Source organism: Pseudonaja textilis, chromosome 2 (assembly GCF_049901715.1).
Source record: "Pseudonaja textilis isolate UNSWEBS1 chromosome 2, rPseTex1.2, whole genome shotgun sequence".
Lineage (NCBI taxonomy): Eukaryota > Metazoa > Chordata > Lepidosauria > Squamata > Elapidae > Pseudonaja > Pseudonaja textilis.
This window is the reverse complement of record NC_141991.1, coordinates 147,252,452-147,263,022: the sequence shown is the minus strand read 5'-3', so window position 1 is coordinate 147,263,022 and position 10,571 is coordinate 147,252,452. Positions and strand designations below refer to the sequence as shown.

The following is a 10,571-nucleotide window of genomic DNA, read 5'->3' as shown; positions in this document are numbered from 1 at the left end:
ATAAAGACAACATTAAGCCAGAAGTCTTTTTTAGTGTGTATAGGATTTTTTTTTTAATTCTTTCATAGACCACTAAAAAGAAAGAAAGAAATGGAATTCACACAATTGGCCAACCTTTTTCCTTTCTATTTTCACACTTGGGAGTGGAGACAAAATTCACATCCTTCTGAGAATCCCTCCCCAAATCTGGAAGAACAGGAGAAAGGAGCTGCATTCCCATGTGACGCTAAGCTAAAGTTTTAAACCAAGGTTGTTGAATAAGCCCCTTATCCCAACATGAACACATTGCAGCTTGGTGTTGTGTATTTAACCACCCGATGAAGCATTCGTGGTAGAAGGGGCATGTGTGGGAGGCAGTCATGTATTATTGGCAAGGGAATTTTTGGATGGGACTGAGGTAAAACTAGAGTCCTTGAGGGAACTCCGAGGAAGTGAAGCCGCAGCCTGTGGGGCTACAGGAGGGTGCTTGACTGGGAACTGGGCGGGCTTTCTGTTGGGGTGATGAAGGTGTGGGAAAGGGACAGATAACAAGGAAGGGGGTGCCTGCTGGGGAGGGGGATCCCGTTGCTGCTGAGTCCTTCGTAATTTCTCCCGGACCTTTATGAACTCTGGTTGGCTCCCACCAGGATCTCCTGTTGCTTCCTGCTGTTGATGCTGCAGATAAGAAAGAATGCCCCCATCAGATATCCTTGAAGGGTCCACCTGCAAAGCATTTCCTGTCACTGCCGACAAGAACGATGGTAGAGAGAGACCATCTTGGTGGCTTGGCCCTTACCTGTTCCCGTCTCTGCTGCCAGCGCAGAAGCTCCTGCTCAAGGGGGGATGGTTTCAAACCACTTTCTGTCCCATCCCGGCGCCGGTTCCGATGCTCTAGAACCTGGAGCAGCTCTGGCTTTGATCGAAGGCTCAGGCCTCTGAGGAGGGAGATTGACACACAACACAGGGATTTCATTTATCCTAACCTGCGCAGATAAATGGTTGTGACAAGCCCAAGAAGATAATATATACATGAAATTCGGAAGACCCACATAAAAACAGACAACAGTTGTTTCCTTTTAACAATAAACATTCTCAGCCAGGCTTAGTTTGCCTACTAATGTAACACTTTAGACCGGGAACAGTGCAGAAAAGTGCTATAGCAACGAGAACAAAGAGAAGAAAATTTTGTGTGTGTGTGTGTGTGTGTGTGTGTGTGTGTGTGTGTGTGCTATATGAAGCTTCAATAAAGGATTCCCATATTTCAGCATAATCACCCCATATATTGTCTAAGTCAGTGAGCAATTCATTCATAATTCTCAAAATCATCATATGTAATGAATGATTGAGCAATAAGGTTATATTTAAAAAACACATAATTATCTCTCACAAAACAATGATTCAAAAACTTCTCTGGTGGGGGTGGGAGACGGACTGAAAACCATTGTCCATCTAACTGAAGCCGAGCATGCTAAGATAACAATATTCCTAGATGTATCAACAAACATTGAACATATTTGGGTGTGGTTTTATATCCACTCATGGTTCCATGGTTAAAAAAACACCAAGCAGATATGTAGATTAATGTTAATTTTATAACTTAACAGAAAATGGATCTGGTACTGAAACTGTTGGAATAACATCAATTTCCCTTCCCACTATGTATATTCCATTCTTCTTTAAGACGAGAAACAATAATTATTGTCTAGCTTCCTGAGTCCAAAGTGCTTTAAACAGACTACAGATTGTGAGGAAATTTGCTGTATGCTTTGGCGTTCTTACAAAATAGGACTGCTACATGTACATTTAATGTTTGAGTATAGCTACCATTCAAAGATCAAGATTTATTTCTGAATAAACAGAGCTGAGGTCGGAAGGAATTCAAGAACAGGTCATCTTTCATGGGATTTTTTTCCCTTCAATCATATGCACTCAGAGATCACCTTGTCACTAAGACTGTAAACCTATCAGAATCTTCAGGTATCTAAACCCCTCATTTACCAACATGATGTCAACTCCCTTAAATTGTCCTGATGTTCCTTAGATGTGTCAAATTTCTTAAAAACAAGAAGCAAGTGACATTCTGTTGCCTTCATCCAGAATGGTTTTTCAACTACCCTAATCTAGCCTACAATGGAGTCTCCAAGTTTGATGCTAGCTTCAGAATGTTCATAAGTGATCGCTTATTGCTCCATCCATTACCTGCCACCACCGGTCTACCTCCATTGCCAGACTCTTTTTGGGTTTGTAAGAGTGTCTGCCAGATGCTCTAATCTAGATGATACCACCACCAAGTAGATGAATTAACTTGCAAATAAAAGGACGCCCCAAAGATGCTTTTCCAAAGGCAACTGGACTTTTTCTTCACAAATTGAAGAAGATTCTCGGATGAGAAGTGATTTTTTTTCAGAGAAAAAACCCCCAAAGAAAATCCAGTTGTCTTTGGAAAAGCACTTTTGGGACAACTATTACCTCGTTGGTTGACAATCTCAAAAAAAAAGACATCTCCCCATCTTTCCCTCCCCCCCCCCATTATATAGCATTAACAAGCAGGCAGAGTTGATGAAAGTCTGTGATTGCAAATGGTTCCTGCTGCCTCTGCTAAACAAATCCTCTGATGGTCATCAAAGGAAGAGAAAAAGAGAGCAGGAGGATATTTATACAAAATGGAGTATATGAGGGTGGGAAGAAAAAAAATGTCCTACCACCATTTCTTTACATTTTAGCTCTTGTTTATCTACTGCTGGGTTCAGTAACTGAGCAAGTTTGAAGTAAAATAACAGGATATATGAGAATTTGGTTGTCTTCCTCCTTCTATAGAGAAGTAGCAGAATAGACATCCATGTAAAACTGTCCTTTCTGTTTAGACCTCAAGAAATAGGACAGCAAATGAGGCTTGAAAAACCTGCTGTTGATCAAAGCCCAGTCTGGCTAGGGGCCAGCGAAGGAAAGAAAGGTGACTCCCGCTGTGTTTCATGGGCTGGGAATATGAGTCAAGTTACAATTCATGTAATCCTATGCATGTCCAGTCAGGAGTAAGTCCAGACTGTAATTGGGGGGGGGAGTATCTTACTCTCAGGGTGGTGGTTATAGGGTTGGCACTGGGAGGATCTTGTTGGTAGAAAGGGCATTATTTGGCCTCTGTAGCCATCCCAGGTATGAAGTGAAGTTTTGGAGGGGGTGAAACGACATTCATAGATTAGAAACAGGCAGATACTATACAACTGAAGGACCTACTAGACAGATATATTATTAATGCTATATTAACACAAGTGTGCATGCATACCCACCTACACACACACACACACACACACACACACACACAAAATAGATAAATGTGGATAAGGAATGACCCCTGCTCATTGCTGCTTTCCTCACCCAATTTCATTATTTCTAGCAATGTGAGAGAAAAAGCTGAAAACACAAGTTCAAATATATTCATCTGAAACAAGGGGTCAATTTGAATACATTTAGGCATCAGTGGTACTTCAGTGATTATGGCAATTGTATTGCAGAACCTTTTGATGTAATGGTTAAGGTGTTGGATTCAAAACCAGGTTATTGAGTTCCTCAGTTATGCACAGGCATTGGTTGGATGTCTTTGAGCCAGCCAACCCTATTTATCCTACAGTTAACTAAGGAAAGTGTTTTTTGTCTGTTAAACCTCCAACAAAATATTTGCTCTGCTACCTTATACCATGATTTTTAAGGCTCTCTCTTGCAGAAAGTACATTATTATTATTTTTATTTTAATAGGCTTTGTGGATGCCCTGCTATTTTGGTGATATCTTAGGAGAGAGCATTTCATCTTCAAATAATAACTGTATGGGGGCTCAGAGTGGTCTGATCAGCTTACGCAAAAGCATGCCAGGTTTTTTGAAAAGTACTTCCCCATGAGGTACATATTTGGTACATCTTCTCCACTGCTAAGGAGGTAAAAAGAATTACATGCATCTCTTCCTCAAAATGCAGACCATTGATTCCTAAACAGTTGAAATATTTGTGTACAAGATGTAGCATTTTAAAGAGTAGAAACTTTGCTCTAGCAAAAGCTGGCAGAATGGATAATGTGGATAATAGTTCATGAAAATATATGGTTATAAAACTGAACGTATTTTTGGGTCTTCAACATGCAAGCTTCTTTGATGTTTTTTGCTTCGACCAACTAACGTGGCTTCCCATCAACACACGGTAAGAGGTATACAGCAGTTTGGCCGAGTGTTAAACTAAAAAAAGTTTTGAACTGTTTATGGATACCTCTACTTGTGGGTTGCAGAATAACAGCTATATTTCGCAGTGTTGAAATAACAGACAAGAGTGGCAGGGAAAGTGAAGCGTTGGTGATGGTAAGGGACAGTGCCTGTGTGTCACCTGCACAATGTCACACGAATTAAAAAGTAAATAGAATTGGAGGAGCAAGAAACAAATGGAATTTTCTGCAACAAAATGCCATCTTTTTAGAATAATTAAAAATAGATTTCTTCCAGCAAAGGTATCAAGCTTTCTCCCAATAATACACTGTAATTTATTTCAAGGGGAAAGTACCCAGATTGGCAAAAGTCTTAGGGGATACATCAACAAAAGTCCCCAGAAGCCAGAGCTTCCAGAGAGAAATTGTTCTGGAAAGCTTATGTAGCAATAGCAGCCTGGAACTGAAAGCCATACTTGCGATGGGTGAACAGCAACTCCCGGTGTAGGTGCTGCTGGTTTCCAGTGGTTTTACTGGGGTTTGTGATCCGCAAAGTAGTGACAGGCTGGGCCTCAGCACCCCTGGATGTGGTTTCTGAGCGAGCAGCTAGAAGGAAGGGAGAAGCGGAATTGAGTTCACTGGGCTGTAGAAGTCAGAGACTACTTCTAGACTCCACTCCCCATACACACACCTTAACAAGCACTTGCCATAAATAATGGATTTCATGCTGTGGGATGGGGGATGCAAAGCCAGGACCTGAGATTTGGCCCAAAGCCAGAGCTGGTCAGAAGTCCTAATGAGGGGGAGGAAATGGGGGCGGGGGGGGCACGGCTCTTGCTGGGAGAGGACAGGTCAACCTTTCTCCATTTGGACGGCTTCATTCTCACTTTTTCCTCCTCTGCACCAGCATGCTTCTATTCAAAATTAGGACCATACTTGAGTCACCGGTTTGGTTTTAGTTCCTTAAATACCTGTACATCTTCTGGTTAACTAAAAAGAAATTGGATTTAAAGCATGTGTATTTTTCAAACCCTAATGTCAGTGTCCCTTGTAGCATGGTGCTCTCACATGATATTTTCCATTTTAATAGATCGAATTGCTATATTTCTTTATTAGAAAAGTTATATTTAATGCTTATCTTTTTTATTTCTATTTCAGAAGTACACTAGTATATTTATCTAAACTCAGAGTGAAATTAGCTTCCCTGCTACCGAAGAGCGGAAAAAAAATATAGTGGTTTAAATGCCCAGGAGGCATGAATATTATTTAAAAGCAGAAGTATTCATTTCAGTTTCACTTCTGCTAAATGGGTTTTTGTAATGTTAAAATTTTTATTTAGGTAGAGGTGAAGCGGTAAGGAAATTAATAAACGCAATCCCACTTAAAATGTTTTCTTAAACAACCTTCAAGACATACTTTGATACCCTTAAAAAAACAATTACAAACTTTTTATCCACTAAACTGTACTTATATCATTCTATCCTCTTAGCTACTTCCTTGCAACAGCATCCACCTCACCAATCCACAGCTGGTTGTTCTCACCAGACCCTTCCAGACGTGTCCAGTTGCCGGCTGTGTCCTTCTGCCATGTCACACCACCTGTCTGTTCCACTCGGGATCCAGGCAAATGGAGGTTTGGAAGCTCCCTAGCTACCATCTCTCCCACGAAGAGATTGGGTGGCCCAGTTGCTGCCATCCCAACCAGGTGAAACAATTACATGGTCTCCAATTGTCTCTCCTGCTGCATCTTTCTGGTCTGCCACCCCCAGCATGTGCTGGGGGAGTAGAAAGCCAGCAAGAGTGAAACAAGATCCCACTCTAGGCAACCGAGCAGAAACAGAGCCAGGATTTGCTAAAGATGATCAGTCCAGAAACCTGCCTCAGGCCTCTTGTTGTGAGGGCAAGCTCACATCTAAGATTCATGGCAAGTAGCTAGCTATGGTTGAATACAAATTGACCACTGGGAATCAGGGGGTGGTGTCCACCAAGTATAGAAGGGTCTTTTTCCCAAGAGGGGAACTAGCATCTTCTAATTTGATTTGATATGGTCAGATGCCTTAATAAAACTTCTTTCTTTCTACTATTTTTGGTTCATCCTTAAAGCTTTTCTAGAGCTACTGTTCTCAGCACAATGCACAGCTTCATATTGTGCGCTGTCTTTGATCACTTCTTTGATTCTATACTTCACAGTAGGCAGTAAAACTTGCAGTGTTGAGTTTAACAGGGTAGGTTCAATTTTGCTTTAGTTTTTAAATCCAAGCAGTGCAATCTTCCTTATTTTGTTTGCAAAAGAACAAAGATCCACAGGAAGCAAGCGGGGTGGGGTGGGGGACCAACAAATAAGCTATCGACTTTCTCTAATTTGTAGTATAAAGTGTAGATGATTTGTAGCTCTGCTTTGAGTTGGATCAGGACTCAGCGAAGGAATTATATATGTTTTTGCTAGAAGCATGGGTGCAAGATGCTCTTATTCAAAATCGTTTTGAGACTTTAAACCATAAATCCATTTAAGACAGCAGTCATGTGATTCCATAGCAATTAACAAGCACCCTTCTATCTTTGCTAATTGGATGCAGGGTCAGGTCAAATCCACCTACTTGAAAAACTACTAGTCGATTTACGCTGCTTTACTATCTAGTGGTCACAGGTTTGTACAGAGTGTTGGGCTCTGGTGAATGATGTAGCATGCAATGATTTCCGAACCATCATGCACTGCCTACCAGCAATCTTGCCATGAAACAAATTACTAGGTTCTAGAGATAGATAATCATAAATTATAAATGGAATACAAAGTGAAGATATTGTAATTCCGAATGAGATTTTAATATCTTTTTTTAAAAAAACACCTCCCCATTTTCTCCCCCCCCCTCGGTGTGGATATTGCTTGTAAATTATACATATAACCAGCAGGTGGCATTACAATCCCATAGATCTCCATTATAGGGCTGTAGACACTGAAAATTTATGTATGTAAAACACTATCATTTTTATAAGATGACGTTTGGTATTTAACACAGGACAAATTGTCAAGAATGTATAAAGATACTTCAAATGAACATTGGAAATGTAAATCACTTATATGGTAGACATGTAAGAGAACGAAGAAATACTGGAATAGGATTCACATCTTAATAGAGAAGATTCTTAAATGAATATAAAGATAAAACCAGATATTTTTCTTTTAGGTTTAATGGATAAAGAACTTGAAAAAGAACTGGAATTTTGATGCTATATATGTTGACAGCAACAAAAATACTTTTATGAACAAAAATGGATGTTTTCCTTCCCACAATGGACGAATGTCTGCAAAAGTTGATGGGAGTTAGCCATGGGTGGTGAAATTGACTGCTTTGACCGAATAAAATAATTATTTTTCTTTCTACTTTGAAACAGATTTTGAACTTTGTGCTTATGGTGGAAAAAAATGAATCTTTGGTTTTAGGTTTTGCTGCTTAGATAGGTTTGTTCTTATAGAAATTGCTAGTATATGTTATTACGTAAAAGTAAAGAATCAAGGTTGTATGTTATTACCTTACTACTGTGTCAAAAGGACTTGGAAGTCAATGCTTTTCTTCTTCTTTTCCCTTTTACCCTACACTTTTTCCTCTTCCCCTTTTCCTCCCCTAATTTCCCATTGTTTTCTTTTTTCTCTGTATTTTTGTGTGTTACATTTTGACAAACCAATAAAAATATAAAATTTGCAAAAAGAATAGAAGAACACCATGATGGCAAGCCAAACTTGTAGTTTGCTTAGCTACTGCTCTCATTCCTCAATTTCACAAAACAAATCAGCCACGGATTTCACACTGCTCTTTTATTAACATTATAAAATTCCAGTCATCTGCTAAAAATACCATCTCCTCTGTAGCACCTCCTGTCCCTTCTATTTCGAGTGGGAGACAGGACAGGACCCCCCCCTCCCCAATTTTCCCACCCCGTTTTCCGCCCCATTACAAGCAAAAAAAGACCTTACAGTTGGGGAGGGAATGTAAACTTCAAACACTACAAAATATATGCGTTTCTACAAGGGACAAGAACTTTGTGTACCGTCTTTGTCTACAAAACCAAGGTCTTCCACCTAGCATACATTGAGCATATTTGTCTAGGAGAAGCACCCACCCCTAAGGGAGAACCAACAAACAGATCCCAGGCCAGTCCAAAGCCCCTTCCCTCTGTGTACATGGAGATTCCAAACTCCATAGCATAGCCGGCAACAAGGGCAGACAATGCTCCATTAATGGGCCTCTTCTAACATTTGTAGGGCTTGCTGGAAAGCTGCTGAGGTTCCAGCAAAGAACAATGGGCCAGAGTTGCTAGATATCGGCGTGAGCCACAAAGATATGTCTTAAATCCATGAGCAAAAATGAATGCCAAAGAGCAATCATTAAGGCTTAGCAAGCCCCGTGCTTTGTAAATCTGACATGTAACCACAGATCACAGGGTCGATTCTAATATGAAGAACCATACAAGATTTTAAACCATCCCACCATTGCCTTAAAGTTAGGGGCACAACCACCCGCAAACCTCTCCCCAATTGGTCCCTAGCGGATATGTGCCATCTCTTCCAGAAAGGGAGTCTTCATGCAGCCAGTGCAGAGCTGATCCATCCAAAGGGGAGCCTCATGCTGCAAGGGAGTACGTCTTGGGTAAAAGGTGTAGTTGAGGTCATAATTGAGCAAACAGCTGAGGGAGGCCATGTAGACATCTGAAAAACGGCACAGGCGGCGAGAGAAGTATGTGGGATTGTGGCACGTGCGAAAGATACTGCCAAACTGTGGGTTGAAGAGGTTCTTGGTCAGTGCCCTGTAAGAGCATGCAGGGGGAGAAAGAAAAGAAACGGAGATCAGACAATCAGGATTGCTGGGTTTTGTTTTCCAGAAATGACTCAGTTGGCAAGGTGGAGTATCTGAATAAAATACTACAAAGATTCTCTTAAACGATTTTCTAAGAATTTAATATAAATATTTAAGATGCAAGATTTCACTTTGCATTACTTTTATACCTTGAAGCCATAACTGTGGATTAGGTATGTCTCGGGGCCAAGCACAGAATATCCAGTATCAGAAGGTCGGGTTCCACCAAGTTTCTATTTATCTAGCAACCAACTTTCCTATTTTATTCTGAGCAAATAAATGTGTATGAATATGTGTTCCTATTTTGATCTGAGTATACATGTGTATAAAATTGGAATTGTAGCTGGCATCATTTCTACTTTCTAACAATCTTGCAGTGTGGCCAGTGGCTTTTTTCCAAATAAGGATGACGGAAGGTTGCATTTTATCCTGCAATATATAGCTTCTTTAAAAAAAAAAAAAGTACTGGAGGGCACTGAGATTTATACATTGTCTGCCCTTAGCTCCAAATTGTCTTTTCATTTCTAGAATTGATCTAACATTATTTTACGGTTATAAAAATTACTGAGGTCTGGACATTATGCTTAAATATTCAAAACACAAAGTTGCTGCAGAATAGGATTGGGGTATGGAGTGACAAAGCATATAAAACATATTGTTCCAGTCCATAGCCAAATAAAAATAAAATCAAAGCAATGTTTTGCTTATACATATCATTTCCATTTATCTTTGTCAATTTTGCATTGCCATATTTCCAGTATATTAGAGAGTTCTATTTCATATTACTGTATCATTAAACTTGGATATTTTGTGACTAGGAATTTTCTGTATTGTAGTTTTTAAAGACAGAGTTCCTTTGCTTTATTATCAAATAATCTGAGCTAGGTTTTTTTCTCCATGCAACTCAGAGGCTAAAACAATCATAGCCCTACTATAGTCTGAAAGAATTTATGTCATGCCTAGAGCATACAGACCCAAGGAGCGGGCAAATCTACAGACAAAATCTCCTACCTTTATTAAATCGGTTATGATTCACAACAGCAAAAGCTGTGCTGGCAATTCTTTCATGGAATTGTCAGTTTTTGTGCGTGCCAAGGTGCACATGTGCAAAAGGAAGTTATTGCTCATACCAAAATAACTACTCTCAGCATAAGGCAGGAGCGCAGAGCTGCTAAAACTGACAATCATGCCTGGGATTTTCTTTAATGTGTATTTAAATTATCTATGACATTTCAACTACTTCAAGCATCAAAGAACAGCAGGAACAGAACATCGTTTTTAAATAAATAGCAACTCCCCAGGCTTCCAAACAGCACAAAGGCAACTCACAAATGATGTTATCAATACAATTTAAGAAGCTATATTAAAGAGAACGGGCAGAAAATAATTCCCAAAACTGTATGAAGGTCATCCTTTCTGAACACTATTTTCAAAAAAAGGTTCTGTTGCCTACCTTGTCACTTTTTCCCTTCTACATCAAAGGTGGTTTTCTTTGACTATTTAATGCATGCTTTACGAAAAAGCTCCTGAATATTTAAGAACTGAGATGAAAT

At 39.8% G+C, this 10,571-nt stretch overlaps 2 protein-coding genes across 2 annotated transcripts in view; both read right to left on the bottom strand.

Annotated features, from left to right (window-relative positions):
- Positions 1–26: 26 nt before the first annotated feature.
- Positions 27–10,571, bottom strand: part of LOC113443453 (5'-nucleotidase domain-containing protein 2-like) — a 35,393-nt gene continuing 24,848 nt past the window's right edge. The window contains exons 15-16 of the mRNA XM_087923193.1: positions 776–914; positions 27–654 (exon numbers count right to left, since the gene is read on the bottom strand). Of these exons, the coding sequence (XP_087779319.1) occupies positions 358–654; positions 776–914 (436 nt within the window). The 3' untranslated portion in view covers positions 27–357. The remainder of the gene's footprint in view (positions 655–775; positions 915–10,571) is intronic.
- Positions 4,478–5,955, bottom strand: LOC148127153 (uncharacterized). The gene is made up of 2 exons (XM_087925813.1): positions 5,708–5,955; positions 4,478–4,771 (listed from the first exon to the last, which is right to left on the bottom strand). Exons 1-2 carry the CDS (start codon positions 5,859–5,861, stop codon positions 4,605–4,607), a joined length of 321 nt encoding a protein of 106 aa, XP_087781939.1. The 5' UTR covers positions 5,862–5,955; the 3' UTR covers positions 4,478–4,604.